Source organism: Ursus americanus, chromosome 23 (genome assembly GCF_024610735.1).
Source record: "Ursus americanus isolate L20-20 chromosome 23, mUrsAme1.1.p, whole genome shotgun sequence".
In the NCBI taxonomy this organism is placed as follows: Eukaryota; Metazoa; Chordata; class Mammalia; order Carnivora; family Ursidae; genus Ursus; species Ursus americanus.
The window spans coordinates 34,435,810-34,461,049 of NC_142149.1; the positions used below are offsets into that span (position 1 = coordinate 34,435,810).

The 25,240-nt window shown below is 54.6% G+C and overlaps 2 protein-coding genes across 7 annotated transcripts in view; one reads left to right on the forward strand and one right to left on the reverse strand.

The window, feature by feature from the left end:
* Positions 1-234: 234 nt before the first annotated feature.
* Positions 235-8,727, reverse strand: CA4 (carbonic anhydrase 4). Of its 2 annotated transcripts, none has more exons than XM_045773192.2 (8): positions 8,586-8,727; positions 4,260-4,313; positions 3,306-3,461; positions 2,456-2,601; positions 2,241-2,339; positions 1,908-1,974; positions 1,600-1,766; positions 235-552 (listed from the first exon to the last, which is right to left on the reverse strand). In XM_045773192.2, the coding sequence occupies exons 1-8, from the start codon at positions 8,641-8,643 to the stop codon at positions 358-360; spliced, it is 942 nt and encodes a 313-aa protein (XP_045629148.1). In that variant the 5' UTR covers positions 8,644-8,727; the 3' UTR covers positions 235-357. The 2 variants fall into 2 exon arrangements, with proteins under 2 accessions (XP_045629148.1, XP_045629147.1); XM_045773191.2 differs by lacking the exon at positions 8,586-8,727 and adding an exon at positions 7,694-7,808.
* A 227-nt stretch (positions 8,728-8,954) lies between these two features.
* LOC123776867 (uncharacterized) overlaps positions 8,955-25,240 on the forward strand; it is a 29,021-nt gene continuing 12,735 nt past the window's right edge. For 2 of the 5 annotated variants that reach the window (XR_015721339.1, XR_015721341.1), the window contains exons 1-4: positions 8,955-13,764; positions 20,117-20,427; positions 21,371-21,454; positions 21,870-21,995. Coding sequence is in view for 1 of the 5 variants with exons in the window: in XM_087854586.1 (XP_087710712.1) it covers positions 13,762-13,764; positions 21,371-21,454; positions 21,870-21,995 (213 nt within the window). In the remaining 4 variants the exon portion in view is untranslated. The remainder of the gene's footprint in view (positions 13,765-20,116; positions 20,428-21,370; positions 21,455-21,869; positions 21,996-25,240) is intronic. The other 3 variants (XR_015721338.1, XM_087854586.1, XR_015721340.1) reach the window with 2 other exon arrangements.

The following is a 25,240-nucleotide window of genomic DNA, read 5'->3' on the forward strand; positions in this document are numbered from 1 at the left end:
CCCCGTTATACCATGAAGAGGCTGGATTGGAACTTCTCTGGTTTTCTCTGTGTTGGAACTTGAGCTGTCTTTGCATCTGTCCAAGTGGGGTGTAGACAGGGAGTTCACAAAGCGGGAAGGGGGTGCCTGGTGGTCCCTGCTAAGAAGAAATCTCCAGAACTCCAGGCCCCCCCGGAACGGTGGCAGTTTGAGGGAAACGGCAGGATGGTCCTGGAAACTAAAATTAGACCTGAGAAGGGTTTCTCCAAAAATATATCCGTTTAATCATCATCCAAATCCATTCTAGGAAGCCTGAGGAATGAAGGCCCCAGGCCTCTACACACCGAGAGCAGAGGTCAAGTGTCCAGAAGGGAGCAATCATCGGAGGAAGCCAGCCGTCAAGCAGGTGAATGTGGGGACCAGCAGGGCGGGCAGAGGCAAGGGCAGCAGCTGTCCTGGGGCCTGAGACTTGAACACGAGGCGCTGCCCCTGTTGCTGCAAGGGCCTGACATTTTCTGTCATTCTCAGTTTCTGCTCCTTATCATAGTACAGCTTCTGGGAGAAGGTGAGGATCTGTGGAAGGGATGGGACTCAGCAGGAAGTGAGGAGCAAGCAGAGCTGTGCTCCCTGCTGTGTGACCCCAGGCCATTCACCTTGCCTCTCTGAGCCCTCTTTAGTAAAGGGGCTCAGAATCCCTAGCTCTTGGATTTTTGTTTGTTTGTCTGTTTGTTTTTGGGTCCCCCCCGCCCCCAGCTCTCAGGTTTTTGTGCAGACGAAAAGAATAAGGGATGTAGAGTGCTTGGCACTGGTGGGGGCTTAGTTCCCATTAGCTTCCCTTAGCCAGGTGGACACACAGCTCACAGTTTTGAGGGCCCATAATCACTGATCACTGCTGTATTACCGCTGTTACTACAGAAGAGTGGTTCTCAGACTTGAGTGCATTAGCATCATGGCGGGGTGGGGGTGGGGAGGCTTGTTGGGCCCCACTTTCCTGGCCCCACCCCCAGAGCAGTTTCTGATTCAGTAGGACTGGGGTGAGATCCCAGAATTCAAATGTCTAGCAAGTTCCCAGATGATGTTGATGCCACTGGACCAGGGACCACACTTTGAGAGCCACTGTTCTGCAATGCAGGTATCACTGGGGCAGGGATATTGGCCCTTGGGTTCACGGCTATATCCCTGGAGCCTAGTGCGTTATAAGGCCTTGAGTACCATTGTTGAATGAATGGACTGTTTTCCTACTGTGGCTACACTGCCCCTCTCTCAGCTGCCATTGGCCAGCTCCAGCCCCTCCCCCTTGCTGACCCCTCCTCCCCCAGGACACCAGCTCCCTGCCCTCAGCTGGAAAAGTCCCACCTGCTTGCAGGGGGCAGTGTGGAAGCCTTTTCTTACAGCTCTTGCCACAGCCACCCCTCCATCCCTCAAACCAGGGAGGGAATAAGCAAGACCTTTCTTTTTTATCTGCCCCACGGAATGTCTATGGATTCAACCAACAGGACCTCAGCTCCCTGGGGTGCCCCATCCCCACCCCAGCCTGGGGGGCCTCCATGAGGATCCAGAGGAATGGTTTCTAGGTCATTGGGCAGTTGGAGGCCGCACCCTTGGCTGGGCCGGATGTACCTGATCCTTGTGGAGCTGAATGCGCTCCTGGAACACCGTCCAGACGACCTCCTCCTGGCAGTCTGGAGTGGTAAGTGAGCCCAGGTAGCGGTAGTAATGCCTCAGTTTCTCCTTCTTGGGCAGCAGGTCGAACAGGCTGATGCTCTCTTTCATCTCGGTGGTCATCTCTGGGGCGGGGATATGTACAGAGGATACTGTCAGTTGGTGGGGGAAGCAGGGGATCCCCGAGAGCCCAGGCCACTACATCATCCCAGCCCTTCCTCTGTAGGAAGAGGTCTCCTCCCCTCTCCTTCCTCCCAGCCACTCACCAGGTCTGGGGACATAAGACAGTGCCTCCACCAGGGGCTGGAAGCCATCATTCTCCTCAGATCCAGCCTGGAACAGAAGGGAAGGGGGCTTGAGAGGGACTTGTGGAGAGCCAGGAGTGACCACCAGTCCATTCTCCTCGTCTGGGGTAGGGAGGGCAGGCAGCTTCTGGGACTGAGGCCCCAAGAGGCTCTGGGCTCCTCACCTAGGGGTATACAAGTCGCTGAGAAACCGAGGGGAAGTTGGGGTCCCCCATCCCCTCCTGCCTTGCTGGAATCCCAGATCTCTGGATCCTAAGAAGCAGGCTCTTAGACCCTAGGGGATGAGGGTCCCACCTCCACCAGGAAGGCCAGCACTGCAAATTCATCTTTGGAATCCTGGGCCTCTTTCGCATTCCTCGATGTCCCTTTCTCTTTCTCGTGTACTATGTGCATCTGGTGGTGGGAAGAGGAATGGAGAGAGGACCTGTGAGGGGGCTGGAGCACCCTTCTTGCCCAAGGCAGGTCCACCCAGAGCCCAACCACGCACCAGCCTGGAAAAGGGCCCTCACCTCCATGGCAAAGCGACCCCCATCGAGGGCGTGCTCTGAGCCCTCATTCAGCTTCTCGGACCAGTGCAGGTGCAGCTGTACAGCCCGGTACTGGGCAGCCAGTCCTCCTCCAGCAATGGAGGCCTCGTCCTCCAGCAGCACCATCACTGGAGGGCACAAGAGGGGGCCGAGTCCTCGCACCTGCTCCCCTAGCCTCTCCCAGCACCCCCTCCTCCCAGCCCCACCCACACAGAAGCTTCTCCCCTGCCTCCCATCCTTCACAGGCAACAGCCCTGGGCCTTCAGGGACAGGATGGGATCGGACAGGTGGTACAGCCCAGACCTGTCCCTGGCCACACACTGCCCCCCACAGCCTGCCTCTCCCTCTGCACACCCCCGCTAGCCCATACATGTACCTCAGCCCAGTCCCGCCCCTGCTTCAAGCCCTCCCCTCATTCCCAGGCCTTCTCAAGGGAATATCCAAACTCCTCAGCCCTGGGGTCAGTGACTTACCCCGGGCCCAGTTCAGCTGCTCCTGGCTTGACTCTGGCCCATCCTAGTTCTGCCCTCTACCTCCATGCACACGGTGCCGCACACGGTGCCACACACAATTTTCTGAACACGCCAAGCCACTTCATAACTCTGCGCCTTTGCCACATTGTTCCTTTTTCCTAGCATGCTGCCCTCCTTTACCCAGACTGCTCCGATGAAAGTACTGAAGGTACTGTGAAGTGTTCCCTCCCTTCCAAAGCCCGTCCTGTTTCCCCGACCCTCCCACCCCTGGGCTTTGCAGCCCCTCCACAGCAAAGGTGAACCTGGAGGACCCCCCCCCCACCGCCCAGGTCCCCACCTCCCACCCGCCCGACACCCACCTGAATGCCCACTGTTTTGGACTTTCCACTTTTGCTTCTTGTCATAGCCAGAGAAGGAGAAGGGTCCCAGGTCTGGATCTACCTGTGCCTTTGTAGTGACAATGTTGATGGGGGATTGGCTGTTCTTCTGGCAGTCTCCACCCCACTGGCTAGGTCCTGAGCAGGGAGGAAGGGTCAGCTGAGAGTCAGGGGCACAGGGCACCTCCTCAAGTTCAAGGAGGGGAAGGGGACAGTGCTTGGAAGCTGTGAGTGGCATCCCCTGGAAGGGGACATAGGAAAAGACACCCTAACAGCATTATCTGAGGGCTTGGAGGCGGAGAAGGAGCCCTTGGAAGATGCTGATTCCCTGAACATGGGTGGCTGGGGCATGGGGAGGGGACAGCACGGTTCAGTCACTGAAACATGGCACAGGCAGCAGGACAGCAGACTGCAGGGAAACTGATCAACAGTGGAAAAAAAATAAATGCAAAGGACAAGCTCCCAGGTCCACCCGAAGAGGTGTCACTGGAATAGAACCAACTCTCCATTTTGTTATAAAAGCAAAATGTGGAGCGCCTGGCTGGCTCAGTTGGTGGAGCATGTGCCTCTCGATCTCAGGGTTGTGAGTTCAAGCCTCATGTTGGGCAGGGAGCCTACTTAAAAAAAAAAAAAAGTAAAATGTGTCTCTATATCTGATGGTACGTTGATTTGTTTGATAGAACACTTCCCCTCTTAGTGACAGTGACAGCAGATGCCAGGGAAGACTCGGGTCACTCTACCTTCCCTGTCCTCAGAGCACCAGGACTGTGTGTGTGTGTGTGTGTGTGTGTGTGTGTGTGTGTGTGTTTGAGGAACTGCTATCTGGCTGGGGGGCCATCATTACCCTTATCCTTCCCACCCTCCCTGGGTTTTCATTTTGACTTGGGCAGTCCCCACCATGCAGAAAAGCCTGTCCCCAAGACTTTCTGTACTCACCCAAGCAGGTATAGTTGGAGGCCCTGGCTTGAATGTCGTAGCACCAGTGTGACTCTGGAGTAGAGAGAGGAAGGATATGAGACCTGTGTTGGTGTATTTGTGCACACATGTGTCTAGGAATAGACTTGAGCTGTGTGCACATAAGCAACACTCGTGTGTGTGTGTGTGTGTGTGTGTGTGTGTGTGTGTGTGTGTGTGTATACAGTGGGCCAGAGACTAGGAATATCCCTGGAGTCAGAGACCCCCTTGGGTTGGGATGGAGCATTCCTGGAGTCTGGGACAGAGGCCCAAAAGGAGACTTGAGAAAATATAAGGATGATATAGGGATGGGGCCAGAAGTGGTAGAAGCAGCCAGGCGCCAGGTGTCCTGACCCATGGCTGACCACCTGGTCATCGTGCCCAGGGCACTGGTCGTCAGGCAAAGCAGCCACTCCTGAGAGGCCTGGGGAGGCCTTCTGAGGCCCTCACCTCCACCCCAGGAGCTGGCCTTGACACTGTCCTCCAGCCGCTATCAGCCTCCTCCTCCTCCTCCCTTGTATCTCCCACCCCAAACCTGGAAGGGAGGTTCTGGCAAGAGGACAGGAGGAGGATTAGGCCCAGTCTCCCCTCCTGGGACAAGAGAGCCAAGTTCAGCTTGGCTGCCTTCCCAGACTTGATCCGGGATGATGGAGGAGATTAGACTAACCCTTCCCTGGAACACACGCTCTTGCGTGAGTAAGACCCATTCTGGACTAAACTCTTACAGCCCACCAGGGAAGGCAGTCAGGCCTTTTCCCCTGTCCCACCACCCCGCAATCCTGGTATGTGGGCCAGATTCAGGTTCTAATCCCAGCTCTGGTTCCGGGCAGTAGAACCAGCATCTCTGAAAAGAGGCTGCCCTGCAAACATACTACACTAAATGCAGGATATTACCCAATGGGGGAGACTGGGAGGGCAGGGCACCTTGGAACTTTCTGTGTTTTCTGCTCAGTTTTTCTGTAAACCTAAAACTGCTCTACAATTATAGTCTATTGATTAAAAAAAAAAAAAAAAGGCTGCAGCAGTAAGGTGGACAAAACATTTGATCCAGAGCTGGAATTCTGGCTGGGCCACTTAGGGGCAAGTCACCTTCATCTCTCTGAACCTCAGTTTTCTCATCTGTCAAATGGAGCTAATAGCATCCACCTCACTGGGCTGTGGGAGGATTAAATGAGAGACAGTAGAGTAGTCCAGGCAGCCAAGAGCATAGTAAAGTCCCCAGTGGGTCTTCCTCTCCCTGGCCTCCCTCCCGCTGGCCTCAGATCAATGTGCAGATGGCCAAAGCCCAGTCTGGGCAGAAAGGAGAGAAATGAAGTGAGCTGGAAAGAACTCAGGGATGAGAAAATTCCTAAGAAAAGCACGGCTTCCCACTCAGCCTGAGCTGAGGCCTCTGAGCACATCCGCCCCCTTCTCAAGGGGCTGCCTCCATCCACCCCACCTTCTCTGGGGTCTCTGGAATGAGGCCAGGGTGGGAAGGGAGCCAGGAGGAGGTCAGGTTCTCAGTAGGGGAGGGGATGAGGGGCTCCAAGCCAGGAGAGTGAGCATCCCCAGAAAACGGGGCACCTCACTTCAGGCCCCTCAGAGCCAGCTAAGGCTTTGCGTTTCCTGACTGTGGGTCGGAGGCTTAGCCTGCCGCCTGCCCTGCTGGTCCGGCCTCTCTCAGAGTCTGCTGGTTCCTGCAGTGTCTTCCCCATGGCAGTCCATCCCCTGCCCTGGACAGGGCTTTGCTGCCCCCCTCCCCCGGGGAATTGCTGCATCCAAGGAACCCCCCATGGGGATCAGCTCTGCAAGGGGCAGTGGCCACTTCCCACCCAGGCCCCTCTTTGCAGGTGGCCAGAGCGCTGAAGTTGGAGCCTGCTCACCTGATCCAGTCCCGGCTCTGGCTCTTGCTTAATCTCTACAGGAGAATTCATTAACTTTCCTGAGCCCTCCATTCTACCTCAGGCAGAATGAACTGCCACCAAACGGGACTTTGGTAAGTGTCTGAGGAGACGATGGATGGAGCTCATTTGCAACCGTGAAAGCCTTCTTGTTATATTTCACCTCTGTCTTTCCCTCTCAAAGGTCCTGAAGGCAGAAGGGGCCTCCAAGGTTGACCGGGGAAGCCTTGCTGAATCCAGAGTCCTGAAGGGCGGACCCTCCTCTCACCCTCCCAGGGCCCATCTGGTTCAGGCTGAGCCATTCTCAGGAATGTGCTCTTCCCTGACTCTGGCTACAGCTCCTGGTTTTGTAATGGTGACCTCTGATCCACTGTCTTAATCATGGAGACTTCTGACCTGTGTGGCTGAATGCTCTTGTAACTACCCTCTTCGGGAGGCAAGAACCAGGAAAACAATGATGGTGAGGCCAGGGGTCAGGTCTATGTCCATGGGCTGAGGTGGCAGAGTCACAAACCAGATCAGGTTCCTGTATTCATTCGTGAGAGGGCTGCCCTTGCAAGTAATGACAAGCCTGCAGCCTCGGGCCATCTCCAGAGAGCCTGGGAAGGAGGGGGGCTCCCCACAGACAGATCTGGGCTCCAAGCTCCAGGTTCTACCAAGGTGACCTGCCCTGACCAGGGATGCAGTCACAGACCGCACAACCATCACCAATCACCCAGCCTCTGTCCCCCACCCTCAACTTGCCCCCCACCCACCCCCTTTCTTTGGAAGTGACCCAGGAAGTTCTCTGATGGACCTTGCTCACTCTACCCTCCCACTCTGTAGGGAAGAAGGAATCCTGGAAACCAGCTCAGCAAAACCCAAGTATGCCCTGGCAAAGTCTCAACCACTCCTGGCCAGGGTTCTGGGGCCCCGAAGAGGCCTGTGGTCCTCTCCCCTCCTCCTCCCTCCACGGCAGCAGGTGCTGTGGGTCGTCTGATGTGTATCCTGGTCACTCACCAGCCGCAAGCGTCCCAGGGATGAAACGGGTGGAGGAAGACAGATCCTGAGACAGTTTCTAGTCCGAAAGCCCCAGTGCTTTCGGGAGCAGAGCTTTTAGGAGGGGGCAGCTGAGATAGAGTCCTGGCTGGCTGGTAGAGCCGTGACAGGGATCACACATGGGGTGTCTGCCATGCGCCTCTCAGGTTCCGCACTAAGCACTCACACCCACTAGCTCACCTGAATCCTCAAAACACCTGAAGTCAGGATAACTATCTCTATGTTGTGAGAAAACAGGTGAAGTGCCTTACCCAGGGCCACACCATTACAAAGCAACCGAATTAATTGCAAAGTGTAATCTCTTTCCTCTGCCTACTGAGCCCATCCCCTTAGGTAGGTTTCAAATTCCAACTTTACATACACATTTTTTCATATCCGTCTTTCCTCCTCTCCTAGGAAGAAGCCAGTAGTTTCTGCAAGATTCCCCTCATCCCCTCCACCACCACCCCCCCACACACACAACCCCCCAGCTAAATCTTTCCTGCATAGGGCACATACTCTCTCCTCTGCTGCTGAGGGCACCCTCACCCCTCACTCCATGACTCCAAGAATGGAACATCTAGCTTTGGAGAGGAAGTGAGGCCAGCTGGACCCCAACGGGGGACCATCCGAGGGGTAGCTGAGCTGGGACTGGCAGATGGGGGCTTCCTGCAGAGTAGATGGTCCCCTGTGGGGTCGCAGAAGAGATGTCTCCCCGGATCCCTGTGCCAAGCCGTGGGGTTGGAAGCGCTTTCAACTCCTTATCAAATATTAACACACAACTCCTGCCACTTCCCACCTAGGCGAATAATTAAGAGCTCGGCCACATCATTAATCTTTAAACGAAAATCAACCTGGCCAGAAAGACCGGCTCCGCCAGGGCCTTGGGTCTCCTAGTGTTCCCCCCCCCCCCCCACCGGCCGCAGGCTCCTAACTGGACGCTGGGGGCTGGGGAGGGGAAGGGGACCCGCAGCCTCGGACGACAAGGAACCCAGGGTGAGAAGCAGAAAAGCCAGGGCCCCACCACCCCCAGTCTGTTGCCCGTGCTCTGGGCAGGGAGCAGCCACTCAGCACCGAGCCCCGGCGGGACGGACAGCGACCCCAGGACAGGCTGAGGACCAAAGGCGCGCGCAACGCCAAGGGGCGAGAACCGCTGCATGCGTCGAGGCGTGTCGGAGAAGCATCCACCCGGCAGAGCGCCGCGGGGCCCCGCAAGCCCTGCAGCCGCGCACACAGCGCTCCGCCGCCGCACGTGGCCGTTCGGGTGCTCCCACGGGCTCGCGCCCGTCGCGTCCGCCCGCCCGCCCCATCGCCGCCGCGATGCCCAAGCAGCCCGAGCCCCGCGCGCACTGGGGCTGGGGGCGCCGAGGGGCCGCCCGCCGAGGCGCCGGACGGGAGCCCGCGCTGTCACCTGCGCTGGCCGAGGGCCGGGCGGCGGCGAGGGCCAGGAGCGCAGGTAGCAGCCGCATCCCGCACAAGAGCAAAGACGCCGCCGGGCCGGGGGTCGCGTGCCGAGGAGGCCTCCGGGGGTGCCGCGATCATGCCGGTCCCGGTTTTATAGCGGAGCTGCGACGGGAGGGAGCCCCGACAGCGGGACGCGGGTAGCGGCTCCTCCCCCTGGCGGAGCCTCCCCTCCCCGCGTCGTGTCCCTGCGCTGAAATCCTCCGCTCCCCTCCTTGCGCTCCCACCCCTTGCCGGGCCACCTTGTGCCTCGTGCCCGCACCACCACCACCCCGCCCCCGCCGCCAGCTCCGCTCCTCTCCGCTCGGTGGCAGCGCCCTGCCTCCGAGATCCGCCCGCCCCATCTCACACCTGGTCGCTGGTTTGGGAACGGGGTGGTGACCTCGCGAGGTACTTGATCGATACAAGGGTGGGTGCCTGGATTCCTGCCTTCGATCATTTTGCCCTGGACCCCCGGCGCAGCCCTCTCGCTCCCTCCAGTCCGCCGGGGCCTTGGAATAGGCTTAGGTTGGAGGTGGACCGGGAGAGAGAGCCTCCCGAGGATGGTGCAGTTCAGGGATGTGCGCTGGTGTTTCTTGAATCCGGTATCCCCAGAACGAGGGCTTGCTTTTCTCGCTCAGGTTGTGGTCGCTGATTCTCTGGGTCTCTCTTCTGTTTCCTCCCAGGCTGCTCCAAACTTCTAAGCAGAACGAAGACCCCTCTTCCAACACGGAGTGAAGACTCCTCTAAATTGCTGTGCGAGCGTTTCTGTGATGGCCGGAGCAGGGAGGGGGCGGGGGGCTGGCGGCGGTGAGGGGCAGAACTGAGAAATAGATCCCAAGGGGCTCAGTGAGAGAGGAGAAGCTTATGGGGTCAGAGGGAGGGGGCTGGCACCTGTTGAGTCCCCCAGACCCCTGAGATGAGATGGGAAGAGAAGAGACAGGGGTCTGAATGGACCCCTAGTTCTCTCATCTGCCGGGATCTTCAGAGGGGTCCAGGGAAAGGAAAATTTCCTTGAAGGAAGCCCTAGCATTTGGGAAAACGGGACTGAGGAATCTGCCTTTGGTCTCATGGGGGTACTCCGCCCCCCTGCTGCCGTGCCTCCAGACTCTTTCATGATGGCTCTAGGTACCTGAGTCCCACATCAGGTGGGGGCTTCCGTGGGGGGTTGGAAAGCTTAGACTTGGGTAGGGAAGAGGGACAGGGAACCAGGCAGTGGGCCTGGGCCCCCTTCATCAACAGGAAGCCCCTGTTTTCTGGTCTAGTCGCTTCCCCATCCGTTGCCAACCTCTTTGCTCCCACTGGCCTTTGAACCTAGGCTAGGGACCTCTGAAGAAGGATTGCCTTCCCTAGAACTCTCCAGGCAAAGGGGCTTCCTCCTTGGTGAGAGTCCTGGCTCTAATCACCCCCTCCACACACACACCTCCTGGCCCAGGATCACAGCCTCAAGGAGCAGCTTTGATCCTACAGAGAGGGGAGGGGGCGTCCACATTGGGCTTAGGGCTCTATTGTCTACACTGCTTTTGAATTTAATCAGCAACTGAGACTACTGGCAGTCAGGGAAGGGATTCCACACCCTACAGGTTTTTCTGGGGAGTGGATTTATGTCCACAGGGCTATAAAAATATATCTTTCAGGACTGAGGAGTGGAGTGGGGAGGAGCCCTATTCCTGGGAATGAAATGTACTTCCAGGGGTCCGTGTGACCCCAGGCCAGCCCCCTGACTGGCAGGAGAGAATGAAAACCTTTGGTGGGGTTAAGGGGCTACCGATGGGTGACCTTAGGATCCACTTCAAAGTCCATCCCCTTGGGGCCTCCCAGGGCAGAAGAATGTGGGAGATGGAGCTGCCCCCTAGGTAATCCCACTCCACACCTGTGAGCATGCCCCCTAGTACGCTGGGGCCAGCGAGATGGGGGAGAACCAAGCTCTGTGTGGTGTCCCCCTGAGGCACGGGGCATGCATGGGAGGAGGTTAAGGATGGGCACGTCTTCACAAATGTGCCTTCTTCGGGGGCTCCACAGAGACTGTACGTGGGCTATGCGGGAGGTCAGGGCATGGCTCCTGCTCTGTATATCATCTCCCCAAGGTTACACGGGCCAAGAGGCTCCCCACTTCTAGTCTTAACATTCCCAGCCTTATCTCCCAGCCTAGCCCACCTGTCCTGGCTTGCCATAAACTAGTCCCTGTCACTGTCTAGGCCCGGGGCCCCACTCCCCTGGAGGGGACAAAGCCCTCATTCAAACAGGGATCATTAGAGCAGGGATGGGCCCTGTCGTGTCTCAGTGACTTACAGGGCCCATAAAGCTGCCAGCCCAGGCCCACTGGCCCCAGCCCTGGCGCGGGCTCCCCAAATGTCCTGCATTCAAGTCTCTGCTCTTCCTCTAACTCAGGGATGCCCTTGGGCAACTTGCCTACTCCTCTGTGATTGCAACTTCCTCATCTATAAAGTGGCGACGGCCATCCCTGCCCTCTGCCAATAAACAGTTACTGGGAACCAGCTGTGAGCCAGCACCTGCCCAGCCCTGACTTTCACAACGTGCCTCATGGTTCCTGGGTGCAGCCACTGACCCACAGCAGTCGCAAAGATGAATCACACTTCTCATCCTCTGGGGCTAGTCACCCACATGGCCCTGTCTGGAGCGGGACGGAGGCAGCGGCAAAGCTGAAGGGCTTTGAGGACAGACCACCCTGGGATCACTTCTGGTTCCATCCTCGTGCTCTGTGAGGGCAGCCGAGCCTCGGTTTCCCTCATCTGCAAAATGAAAATCATACCCCTATCTTCCTCGTAGGCTGTTGTGAGAATTCCGTGACCCACGCTTGAGGTGGGCTGGCCCAGGCTGGCACATTAGCACATTGTCACCATGACCTCCAAATGGAGGTCCCTTTACCTGGATTAAACCTGACCCTGGGCAGGTGTGGATGTGGCCTCAGGTGGGAGGGACACTGGGCTAGGCCCCAGAAAGGCTCTTCCTGGACTCCCAAGGCCTAGGGAGGAGTGACGAAGGCTGAGGAGCGAGGCGAGGGGCCCCAACTGCATGGACACAAGAATGTGAGATTCTGATTCAGCCCTTGCTGGGACTCTGGTGTGCGGTGGTTCCCGGTGTTCACAGGTCAGAGGAAGGCTGAGCGCGTATCCCTAAACAGAAAACCATCGCACCTGTGTTCAGACGGCAAGTGGGCAGACAGGGTATAAGGCAGAAGCTTAGAAATGGCTTTGGAGCAACACTGCTCAGGGTTGGCAGCCCAACCCCACCACTCACCCTTTACCTCCCTCAGGCTCAATGTCCTGATCAGGAAAATGGGGATAAAGACAGCACCTCCCTCCCATGGTTAGGCTCCAACTATGTGACGCTGGTAAAGGGCCTGACAGAGGTCTAGGCGCTCTGTAAGTGCTCGTTTAGCCTCAGCTGTAATTACTAGCCATTAAGGGCAAAAATGGCACATGGCCTTGATTGTATAGGAGCCCAGAGGAGTGGTGCCTAACCCAGCCTTGGAGAAGGTTTCCCGGAGGAGATGAGATCCAAGCCGAATATTAGAAGACAAGTAGATGTTAACCTGAAAAGGGAAGGGAAATCCAGCCAGAGGGAACAGAATGAGAAGAGCCATAGAGTGCGGTGGCTATTCACCAAGTGAGAGGTAAGGGTGCTGAGAGGTGGGGAGGTATTTGGCATCAGATGGATGGGACCTGTTTGTTGGGGTTAGAAGGTTGGACTGGTATTTCCTTTGATGAGGGGTAAATCTCAGGAGCCTGACTTTCTAGGTCAGGAAACCTCTTCAGAGAGGGTCGCTTGGCCCTAGAAAGGACAGGGATCCTTAATTACTTCTTTGAGTGACAAAAGAGGAAGCTGAGGCTCAGAGAGAGCAGTGATTCATCCAAGTTGCCCAGCAGAGAGCAGAGCTGAGATTTGAACCCTGGTCTCCTCCTCCCCTTCCCGTACTCTTTCCATGCCGTCTCATCCCCTCCCCCAAACACACACACCTCCCTCCCATCCGGACCCAGAGCCTCCATCTCCCATTGCTTTCTGCCCCCTCAGGGACTCCTCAGATTAGCAGATAATTCAAGGAAATGTTTGCAGAGACTCCAGGTTTGTGTTGCTGGTCCTTAAGATGAAACCCACATGCAGAACAAGGTTTAATCAATATTCTCCTCTCCACCACTTCCCGACCTGGCTCTCTGCCATGTTCTAGCAAAGGCAAGAAAGCTCCTTTCCTGCCAGCGTCTGTGAGAGCTGCGGGCCCTCTTCCCTTGTCTTCACGCCTCCCCTGTTTCTCTGGTCTATGGGGAGAGTCCTGGGGGAGAAGAGAGAGGGGGTAGAAAGAGTTGGAGGCTCTCATGAGGGCAAGATAGGGGCCTCCTGAGTAGAGGGGTTCGTGGAAAGTTCTGGCCCTGAACATTTTGAAATAATAACAGCTGTAAGAAGCATGGGAAATGATGCAGCAGTAGGGATGACACATGTTCTGTTCCTGCCCTGCGGAGAGTTTAGGAAAACTCCCCCAGGCTGTCCCCTCTCCTCTCAGTGTCTCAGCCACAGGAATCCAGGCTCACACCAGCAGGAGGCTGGGAGCAGAGCTGCTTTGGATTTTCGGAGTTACTCACGTACCTTCTGGTTTTGTGGCAGAAGATCCTCTGAAGAGGATGTCGAGGGTGGAACCGGGGAGAAAAAGGCAGCCTTGGGGGGAGGGGGAACATTCCCTCCTCAAGTCATGACACAGCCACATGAAGAGAAGGGGCTCTTTAAGGGGTGTGCGTGTGTGTGTGCGTGTGTGTGTGTGTGTGTGAGAACTTCTTTTTCTCTGATTATCCAGATAACACTTACTCATTATAGAATATTTGGAAAGAAGCAGGGGGAAAAAATCACCAAAAACCTTATCTCTCAGAGGCAACTATTCTACAATTGGACATATTTTTAAGAAAAAAAAAAAAAGTAAAACAATCACCTCCCCACCTTAATCTGTTTAATTTTTCTGTCTTCTTTTTTGGTCTTTATCTCTATGCAGAACCCTGTTGACATAGTGAACAGCTCAGTGTCACGCTTCTTCGCCTTCCCATTTCGGTGTGAACAGGAGCCCACCTTACCTCAGGCCTTTGCAACTGTCATTTTGTGGTTCCACGGTGTACCCAGGCCGTGTCCTCAGCTGACTTCCCATGGTAAATAACACTTGCAGGGACATCTTCCCACTGGAGGGGCAGAACCGTAGGCTGGGGAAAGAGACCAGGCGCCCCAGTGCCTTCCCCCAGCTCCTCATTGAACAGAACTGCCATCTGTTCAGGAGAGCAATTTGGAGGTGGGAGAAGGGAGAAGGCAAAAGATTTGTGAGCCCCCCCCCCCCACCGCACCAAGGGACCCTCAGAGGCCAACTGGAGAATCTGAGCCTGGAGTCTAACTCTTTGCCTTCTGGTGTGGCTGTAGGAGAGGGAATGTGGGAGGAGGGTGTGAAGATGGGGTGGGGGTGTTCTGTGTAGATCTGCAGGGAAGAGAGGCTGTGAGGAAAAGTGTGCCCCTGGGTGTGTTTGCACAGCAACGGCGCCCTCTGCTGTCCCTTTGCTTCCAACCCATCTGGGCCTTTTACAGTTCGAAGTTCTTCCCACCCACCGTCTAACTACATCAGTCTGTCCCGCCCTGGTGTTTCTTTTTCAGTTCAGCGGGGGGCATCATTTACTGACCGTGAAAGAGCATGCAGAGAGTTGGAAACCAACTCTTTAGAGCCACCCCATACCTGATTCCCAGAACTTTAGCTCCCTTCAAGAGTCTTCCCACCACGACCACCAAGAGCAACCTCATTTCACACCTCAACTACTCTCACATATCAGAAGGGAAACTGAGACAAGTAATTGAGAATGTGTCAGCAAGTGCCCCGCCCTAGCTCCTTCCTTCAGGTGTGGCCCTGGCTCCCCCGTGCCCCAGGGACATGATGAAGGTGTCAGAGCCACACATAGAAGCTGAGATTTAGCAAGGCTGCTTAGATTGCTCACCTCCTGCTTCTGGTGAGAGCTACGTGTGGGTACATATGGAATGGTTAGAATAACCTGCCCTGCCTCCTCCCTTATTCTGGCAGCCAAGGGAGGTGGGGGGCAAGTGGCTGCTGTAGTCAGTAACCTCAAAGTTAACTCTGAAATGTAGTTAAAGTTCAATGAGACCTATGTGAGATGGGAATGGGCAGGGCTGGCTTCATGGGTGCGGGACTTGGGTAGACACGGAGGGGCCGCACTTGTTTGAATATTCCACCGTTGCCCTCTTGATGTTCTCTCTCTCTTTTTAAAAGATTTTATTTATTTATTTATTTGACACAGAGAGTGGGGGGCAGAAAGCAAGCACAAGCAGGGGGTGCGGAAGGTAGAGGGAGAAGCAGACTCCCCGCCGAGCAGGGAACCCCGACGCAGGACTTGATCCCAGGACCCTGGGATTATGACCTGAGCTGAAGGCAGACACTTAACCGACTGAGCCACCCAGGCGCCCCCTCCTTGACATTCTTGACAGTTTTTGAATGGGGTGCTCTGCATTTCCATTTTGTAGCAGTTATGGGGTGGGGGTGGGGTAGATAGAGGGTGGTATGCAGTCTTCTGGCTGGATCTGCACCCTCCTAGGGCTGGCCAGGAAGCAGGCAGTGGTGCCTCAGAGAACCCATGCACCAGCAGCCCCTTGTGGAGCCCTCAGCTGGGTCACATTCTGCTTTCTTGAAGCTTGGACTCCGCGTGCTCCCGATTCAAACCAGCGATGGTTTGAACTGTTGAAGCAGAGGATGATCCATGCAGGTTATTGGACAGTGTGAATGTGTCCTAGAGTTCGGGTCGGATTCTGAATGGAGGCTACAGTGGGGGATGTGGCTCCCAGGAGGGATGGGAATAGCAGCTTCAGCACTGTGAGATGGACAGCACCCTTGAGATGCTAACTGAAGTCCTATAGAGTAGGTGACAGCCCCACTCCACCCACCGTGAGTTTTACCCTGGGAAGCGAGGCAGAGGAGTGGGCCCACTGGGCCAAGCCACAAGCCCCAGAGGCTGGATGGCACTCGGAGCCTGTGCTCAGGGCATCAGCCAGAGTTTGAGGTCAGGGATGAAGGGGAAGGAGGGAGCGGAAGAAGCTTGAACTGAGCTAGTCTGGCGAGGCTGGTGTTCCAGGGGGGCTGAGCTGGAGGCAGAGACCTGGTCACACCCTTGGGGCCTCTTGTCTGTTCGCTTGGAATCCTAGTATAGACTCTGGTTCCAGGGCTTGTTGTGACAAACCCGCGGGCCCAGGTGTGCAGCCTCTACCTCACACCCCGAGTGAAAAGGAAAGATAAGGAGACCTCTGAGGAGAAATGGAGGTGGAGAAGGGCTGTTTCGGGGGAGGGAGGCAGAGAGGTCCAGCTGCGCTGACTCGGTGACAGTGAGGGACGTTGTGGACTGTTTTGAGGAAACAGGCAAATGACCCTTTGTAGGGTTCAGATTCTGTGTCTCATGGAAGGGGAGCAGAGCAGCACCCCAGCCAGGGCCTCCTTCCAGCAGCCACACTGTCCCCAGAGCCTCCATGGCTGGTCATGGGGCACCCCCGGTCAGAAGGGGGAAATGAGCAGACAAAGGCTGAGGGGAGACACTTGAGGGCAGCAATTTATGGTCATGGGAGGACAAGCACAGTTGGTGTGCCCTGGACAGGTCACCCATCCCCACCCCAGGATCAGGATGAGGTCCTGGACTTCCATTAAACGCAACCCCATCTATACCCAAGGCCTCCCCTCCTGAGCTCCCATGCACCCAACCTGTCCTGCTCATCTCTGCGCATGGCCACTCCCCCAGGCAGTCCGCCAGCGCCAGTCCAGGGGCCACCTCCTAGCCATCTCAGTCTCCTGGAATTTCTGATTTCCGTCTACCCACAACACACTTCCCGATCAAGCTCGTACATCCCCTCAGGCCTGAAGTGTCCCAACACCTCCACTTGGGTGGTGTCTCCCTAGCTTGGGGCCCTTGGCCCAGGCTTCCTACTCTCGTGGCAGATGTCACTGGGTGTGGTCCTCTTGTCTTTTCCCTGATCAGTCTCTCCCAAACCCGAGGCCCTGAGCTCAGCCGGGTCAGGGACCAGAATGGCTTCTCCCACAGCAGAGCTACATAGTAGGAGCTCCGCAAACATGTGTCAGTGAACCAGACTTGTCTTGCTTTACTCGTAGTGGGTGGTCTAAGGAAAAGTGGGTCCCTATAGGCCAGTGGCTCAGGATCGCCCCAGGAGCGTTTCTGGGAAATGCCTGTGCCAGGACCCAGCTGCTGGGACCAATCCAGGTTCATCCAGTTGCAAGATGTATTGGCAATGTTATGAAAATAGATCTCAGGGCATTCCGAATTTATTTTACAGCTAGGGCTACAGGCCCAGAGAGGGGGCTATAATTTGCCCTGTCCCACAGCGAGGTAGGTAGACCCAGGCAATCAGAGGGAGGCTCCTCACCCCCTCCCCTGTTCTTGGAATGTGCATTCAGCTGCTTGCCTTTCCCACACTAGAAGGTGCCCAGGACACAGCCTTGAGAAAGTAAGGTGTTGTTGAGACCATCTTGATAGTGTATGTGACTGAACCCAGTTAAGGCCTTTATATAAACCCTTAAGATTCTGTCAATGGGTGCGGAGATAGACTCACCTTGCTGCCGGCCAAGACAAGCCTCATATGTAAGTTCCCTTGCTTATCAAACCTGCCACCTACCCACGGAATGCTTTGCCTCTTTCTCCCTCTCTCTCTGCCCCCTGCCTAGGGGGGCTGATTTCAGATTACACTGGGGAAGCTCCAGAAGCTTCAATTTAACAATGTCAGAGTTTTCCTTTCCTTTCCTTTCCTTTCCTTTCCTTTCCTTTCCTTTCCTTTCCTCTCCTCTCCTCTCCTCTCCTCTCCTCTCCTCTCCTCCCCTCCCCTCCCCTCCCCTCCTCTTCCCTTCCCCTCTTCTCTTTTTTCTTTTCTTTTTCTTGTCTCTTTCTTTTCTCTTCTCTTTCTTTTCTTTTCTTTTTTTAAACAATGTCAGAGTTTTTCTAAGACACCAATGGATTGGGGAAAATCACTTTTCACACCCCCCCCCGAAAATTTGATCCTTTAGCAACCCAGGAGACAGCCAGAAAACACAGTTCCCAAACTTAGCTCTAGTCTGCAGGTCCTGGTGTTGATCAAGTGCAACCATGCTTTACTCCCAAGGACTTGAGGAACATCAGGATTGCTCTATTGCTATGCTGGCCATGGGATGGGGGGTGCTGAGCACAGACTGGTTCTGTGCCCTCCGCCCCATACGTGAAAGTCTTACACCAGCGGAAAGGGTGCTGGAGAGGACCAGGCATGGGTAGCAAGCACACCATCAGCATGCGCTGGGGGAAACACATATATGGCTGGCATGGCCTCAAAAGCTTAATCATGGACTTACCATGGGACCCAGCAATTCCACTCCTAAGTCTTTACCCAAGAGAAGTAAAACACATGTTCAAGCGAAAACTTGTACGTACATGACTGTTCATACCAGAATGATTCATAGTAGCCACAAAGTGGAAATAACCCAATGTTCATCAACTGACGAATGGATAAGTAAAAGGTGGTATATCCATTTAGTGGAATATTATTCAGCCATAGAAAGACAATTCTAATATTTGCTACAACATGGATAAAACTTGAAAATGTTTAGCTAAAGAGAGGTCACAAAAGATCACACACTGCATCATTCCATTAATAGAAAATGTCCAGAACTGGCAAATCCGGAGAGACAGAAAGTGGATTAGTGACAGCCTATGGCTGGCCGTGTTAGGGGGAAATGGAAGTGACTGCTAATGGGTATGGGGTTTTTTGGAGGGTTTTTTTGTTTGTTTTTGTCATGGTCTCTGTGGGAGGGCTCACCCACTCCAGTCAGACACAGAGCCTGTGAATGGTTTGAGAGGGTGAGCCCAAGTGCCAGCCACTCTGTTGGGGCTACCACAGAGCTCTCTCTGCCCTCGCAAAGCTCAGAGTCTAGTGGGTCATGGTGGCCATGCCTGGGATTGGCACCAGGGCATGCACAGGGCACTAACTGAACCAAGGTGTCTTGAGAGGTCCTTCTGTAGCAGCTGATGATAAAGCTGAGGTTATAAGGAGAACGAATAAACAGAGAAAGTGATGTGGATGGTGGGACTGAGGATCGAGTTGCATGGTTGAAAAGCATGCCACACACACACACACACACACACACACACAAGGCATTCCAGAAGGTGAACAGCATGTACCTGGGAAGGCTCGGGGCAAAGGAGAGAGGGTGGGATATTGGAAGAAGCCACAGACCAGTTCTGGCTCAAGGTAGAGATTAGGGAGGTACCTGGGAAGTAGGAACAGGCCAGATCACAGAGGCTCTTGTGATGAGTACCTCCCCATGACCATGCCACCTGCAGTGGGCGAGGGGCCCTCACCGTGTGTCGCCCGCAGCCCCTGACGTCACTTACACCTAATGATCTATTTGCATGTTTCCTGTGTCTGGATGTCTGGATGGGCCTTGGTGCCCTGGGCTGCCCCTACACCCCGTTGGGCGTTTCTGCCTGCTCTGGGCTCACAGAGGGGGCAGAGGAGCCCATGGTACCACCTGGGTGTGTGTTCAGAGACGAGGTTATTGCTCTGTTCACCCACCGCCAGCATCGCGTTCCCCAACCTTGGCCTCAGGTCGTGGGTTTCTTCTGGTTCACGATGGTCGTATGTAGACGCTTAGGCTGCCAGTCATTTGATTTGGCGGGAGAGCTCCGACCCCGGCCTTCAGGAAAACCCTCTCCTGGGGGTCCCTCAGTTGCCCTCATTCTGCCAGGCCTGCTGGAGGTGTTTGGATTCACGTTTGTCCCAAGAAGGACTTGGCACAGCTGTGGCTCAACTCCCGCAATGAGAAGCCGAAGACGTGTTCTTGGCTCCCAGCCGGAGGGCCCAGCAGGTGTGCGAGGCACGTGCGCTTCCTCCAGGCCCCTCAAGCCGCCGCGGGGGCTGACTGGCAGTCTCCCTTCCTCACGGGGTGTCGTGCGTGTGCTTGCGGTGGCTGGCAGGCCAGCCAAAGAGGGGGGGCATAAAAGTCCTCCTGCCCCCGCCAGGAGGATTCTGTTGTTGACGACCTGGAGTGGTTGTTAATGACCCCGACAAGCAGAGCTGTTCGGATCTGACAGAGGGGATAAGATCTGCTCCTCCATGAAGTAGATGGAGAGCGAGCTACAGTGGGGAGGGTGTCGCAGGGAGCCGAACACCACAGGTTGGTCCTTGGGCTTTCTCTGGGGCTTTGGTGACAGCCCCATGCCATCTCTTGCCCCTCTGTCTTCCCATCTGCCTCATGGGTTTGTTAATCTCCACTTTGCCTTTTGGAGTCACTCACTATGTCACCCAGCAGGACACTTGTCCCCCTGTGCTATGCCAAACGGACAGAGGAAACTCAGGTCCTGGTGGGTGAGACTTGCCCAAGGCAGAGGCAGGACCTGAACCCAGGCCTTCTCTGTCTCAGTCCACACAGCCCCACGTGGGACAGATCACTGTATAAACCCTCTGACTTTTCTCTCATCTGTAAAACAGGGATACTGCTGTTTGCCTCCCCAGAGATGGGGTGAGGAGTAACGTCCGTGGTTTCATCAAGGGCATCGCATTCCAGATTTCACCCTCGGGCTTCCCCCTCCAGCCCCAGCAATGCTGGCCCTTTTGCAGACAGGACGGGCCCTGCTCCCTGGCAGTGTGACCAAACCTGAGCCCAGGCCCCTACCCCGTCCTCACATGTGGCGTCGCCCCTCAGTTGGCAGGGCTGGGCTTCGTCCTCAGAGTCGGCAAAGCGGACGTTGCCGAGGTGCAGCAGTCCGGCCAGGACCTGAGCGGGCAGGAGAGGACGCGGGGTGAGCGCTTTCTCAAGGGCTGGAGCCTCGCCCGGGAAGGGCCCCTCTCCCTGAGCAGAGTCCCGGTAACAGAATAGTAAGACAAGCTCCTAACTGAGGCCCCTGGACTACGAGACCCTGCCAGGCACAATGCAAGCAACTTGTATGCATCACTGGCGAGCAGCCTCTCGCAAGCTGGGGGTGCGGGGGCTGTGACAGTGCCTGCTGCACAGAGGGGTCGGGGGCAGTTCATTCAGTGGCGCAGACCCCACAGGAGGAAGAGCTAGGATTTGAACCTAGGACAGCCTGACTTCAGATGCTCTCCTGGCCTTCCAGCTAGTCTTCCTGGTGGGGCTTTGGTGCTCAGTAAGGCATGGCCTGCCTGGTCACCTCAAGACACACTTCCACCAAGAACCCCAGCAGGGTGGCAAGCCTGGGTGGGCAGGTCAGGTACCGAAGGTGGTCAGGTGCATTCTGGCTGACTCTGGCTGAGTGGGGCTCCCCCCAAACTTCCCTCTCAGGGTTGATCAGCCAGGAGAAGGTAGTTCCTGTGGGAAGGTGCCACGGGAGCCTCTGGTCAACAATGGTTCCTTGTAGGTCTGTGGATGGGAGAGAGCCAGTGGCAGACCGAGGGGAGACCAGGCCCACAAGGCCTAAAATTGTATAGATAATGTATGGGGAGCATTCTGGAAGTGTCTGTAGAGTAATCAGGGTGGACACGGTAGAGAAAGAAGCATATAGAGCTTTGGGGTTTCCAACCTCCTTCCTGGTGACAGCAGCCTGGATTAAGAGCACAACTCCCACCCTGGGGAGGTCACGGTCTGATGGGGGAGGTATGGCCCTTCACTGGTAGTGCAAGGACCACCCCGGTTTCTCCCTGGGCACCCAGCACCATGCCAGGGCCAGATACAGGAGCACAATATTTGCCAATGAGCAAGCCCCATTTTTTCCCTCTATGCCTCAGTTTCCCCAGAGATGTTGTCCTGAGCTGGAGAAAACCTGGCTGCATGTGTTACTGCTCGAAGAGCTTCAGCTGGCCGTGGCCAAGGTGAGACTACTGACATCAGCCGAGAGGAGGACTGCTCTGATCTTGAGTTTGCACTGCCAGGATGAACGAGGGACCATACTGCTCTGAACTATTCTTGTTGTACAGGTGGAGCAAAAGATCCAGACAGAGTAGATGACTTGCCCCAAGCCACACTGTGAGGTGGGAAGGTGGGGGGAATGGCCTCTGGGCACGGCCAGGGATGGTGTTCTAGGAACTGAACTGTTCGAGAACAACTTCCTTCCACAGCACGGAATCTCGACCTCCCAACGACCCAGGAGGCAACCAGAGGGCAAGGTCCTCCAACTTAGCAGGGATCCCTCCTTGGGGCCCAGGACCTCCCACCCATCGAATGCGCGACGCTCTGCTTCTAGGTCTCGAAGACTAAGCAGGACAATCGATTGGTTTTCCCCTCCAGGCGTTGCCGAGCGCGGATTGGCTCTGCTTTGGAAACACGGAAAAGACCCGGAGAGGGGAGAGCAGGTGGAGGCGGGTCACGAGGATGCCGGGCGTCGCGCAGCCCCAGCGCCGACGTCTGCGGGAGGTACTCGAAACCCAAACGCGGGGTCTTGTCGCGAGGGCCGGGGGTCCCCTCCCTCCCCACTGCCCTTGGTTCGAAGTCTGGTCAAGTCCGCACTTTACGTCGCCCCTGGCCGTGCCCAGAGGCCCTGTGGTCTCCTGCTCAATGGTTTCCGTAGGGAAAACTCATTAGTCTTACCCGCTCCTGCGGCCCCCGTTTTGAAGCACTGGTTTTCAAAACAAATCACAGCAAGCGGCCCTCTGTGCCCAAAGCAGGGTTGGGGGGGGGGCGTCTAGGTTCCTGAGCACCTGTCTGCACGCATGGCGGTCTTGGAACATTCACTGCCCTCCCCCCGAACTCCCCCGCCCCCGTCACCATTTCTTCAGCTGGGAAGGGAGATAGATCAGAGGGATAAGATTTGAAAAAACAAATCGCAACACCCCAAAACCATGTTACGTAACGCAGTGCCATTTGACAGAACAAGCTGTCAACAAAAATAGGACTAGTTAATTCTCTGGAAGCGAAATTAATTAAAAATTCACAGGCGATGCCAGAACACTTCTCTGGGAGGTTTTAAGAAGTAATGGGACTCTGGAAAATTCCTAGCTGTGTGGATACAAATCATCCAAAGCTACAACCCCGAAGTGCAGGCTTCTGCCAGAGTTCGGGGGCGCTCGTCCCAGCTTTCGTCTCACTTCCGCTGCGGGCTGCCTGGCCCGTACAGGGGCTGAGTGGGGCCGGAAGCTCTGGTGGGGCGTTCTCTCCCGCGGTAGAGTCGTATCATGGATAAGTTCAACGGAGGATTGGCAAGCAAAAAAAAAAAAAAAAAAAAAAAAGAGAGAGAGAGAGAGAAAGAGAGAGAGACAGAGAGAGAGACGCACACACACATACAGAGAGAAGTCATTTCAAAGTTCAGGCAATTCATTCTCTTCCATTCCAGAGCTGAGCCTGAGGCGGGAGGAGAAGGGGTTGGGCCCCCAGCCAGACTCCCCTCCTGCTACTTCCTGAAGTGAAGGCATTTCTCCAGGCTTAAGGGCAGTTGGAGGTGTGTGTTTGTTTGTTTTTAAATACCTTTCGAGGGGCACCTGAGTGGCTCAGTTGGTTAAGCATTCGACTTGATCTCAGGTTCATGAGTTCAGGCCCCACGTTGGGCTCCACCCTGGGTGCGGAGCCTACTTAACAAAAAAATAAAAAAAATAAAAACCTTTTGCTGTTTGTGCTGAGTATAGAATGTAACTTTGTGAGGAAGCATAGCACAGCCTTCATAGAAAAGAATATTGTATTACTTCAGTGTCTGGATCATCTGGTACGTGTATGTTTTCCATTTTAAGAAACCGTGGGACTCTTTTCCAGAGTGGTTGTACCATTTTACATTCCCACCAACAGCATAGGAAGGTTCCATCTCCTTGTGTGAGGATTTATAACTTGTACTTTTGTATTTTCTGCATTTTGTTTTTACGTCAAAATGAGAAAATACTACTGGTGATTACAGAAGACTCAGTAGGTCGGCATTTATAGATGACCTTAAAAACCACCTATAACCTCACCGCCCCCCCATGCTTTTGCTGTATTTTTCTGCAGGATTTTTTCTGAACACCCACAAGCCTAATGAAGGGTATATCATGATTGAGTCATTCCTCTGCTTTTAGGTATTTGGATTGTTTCTGGCTTTTTTAAAAGTTTTTTTTTTTTTTAAGATTTTATTTATTTGACAGAGAGACAGCCAGTGAGAGAGGGAACACAAGCAGGGGGAGTGGGAGAGGAAGAAGCAGGCTCCCAGCGGAGGAGCCTGATGTGGGACTCGATCCCATAACGCCGGGATCACGCCCTGAGCCGAAGGCAGACGCTTAACGACTGTGCCACCCAGGCGCCCCTTTTTTAGTTTTTAAAATAATATTGCTATGAGCATGATGCTAAATAAAGCCTTTCGATTTAGTTATTTCATTAGGAGTGGAATCAGTTCATTCTTAGGAGTAGAATTATTGGGGGCAAAGGCATGAAGGTTAAGCTTCTTGGTGCACACGGCCGTGGAGCCAGGATGGTATATATGCACACATGCATATACGCATATGTGTGTGTGTGTCCCGGTCAGGCTGACATATGAAATTAGCCATCGCAGGAGTGAATTACTGATGCACTGTTACAACAGGCATAAAACTTGAAAATATGATGCTAAATGAAAGAGGGCAGTCACAAAGGACCACATATTGTATGATTCCATTTATATGAGATGTCCAGATTAGGCAAATCTATAGAGATAGAAAGATTAGTGGTTGCCTAGGGGATGGGAGGATTTGAAAGTGATGACTAAGGGGTGCAGGGTTTCTTTTTGGGGTAATAGAAATGTTCTAAATTTGCCACAGTGGTGGTTGCACAACTCTGTGAATATAATTAAAGCCACTGAATTGTACACTTTATTTTTTTTAATTTTTAATGTAAGCTCTCTGCCCAGCATGGAGCTTAAACTCATGACCCCGAGATCAAGAGTTACATACTTTACCAACTGAGCCAGCCAGGTGCTCTGAATTGTACACTTTATTTATTTATTTATTTTTAAAGATTTTATTTATTTATTTGACAGAGATAGAGACAGCCAGCGAGAGAGGGAACACAAGCAGGGGGAGTGGGAGAGGAAGAAGCAGGCTTATAGCGGAGGAGCCTGATGTGGGGCTCGATCCCATAATGCCACGATCACGCCCTGAGCCGAAGGCAGATGCTTAACCGCTGTGCCACCCAGGCACCCCCGAATTGTACACTTTAAGTGGATGAATTATATAGTATGTGAATTATATCTCAATAAAGCTGCTAAAAGGGATGCTGGGTGGCTAAGTCAGTTAAGCATCTGCCTTCAGCTCAGGCCATGTTCCCAGCGTCCTGGGATCAAGTCCTGCATCAGGCTCCTTGCTCAGTGGGGAGCTTGCTTCTCCCTCTGCCTGCCGCTCCCCCTGCTTCTGTTCTCTCTCTCCCTCTCTCTCTGACAAATAAATAAATAAAACCTTAAAAAAAATAAAGCTGCTAAAAATATATCAGTCACTCATTGTAGCCAATGGAGTGGTATGTTTGGTATTCAGTGGGTATCAGCTCAGTGACCTTATTTTTGTCCATGCTTAAAAATTATGAAGTGGCTTTATTTTGTCTCATTTTATCATGGTCTCAGAGTTACCTTACCTGAGGTGGGTGTTGTTGATGGCTTATGTCCAAAAAGAGAAGAAAATGACTTGGCTGTCATTTTCAGTTGGTGGCAACGCTGAGGTCTAACCATGAATGTC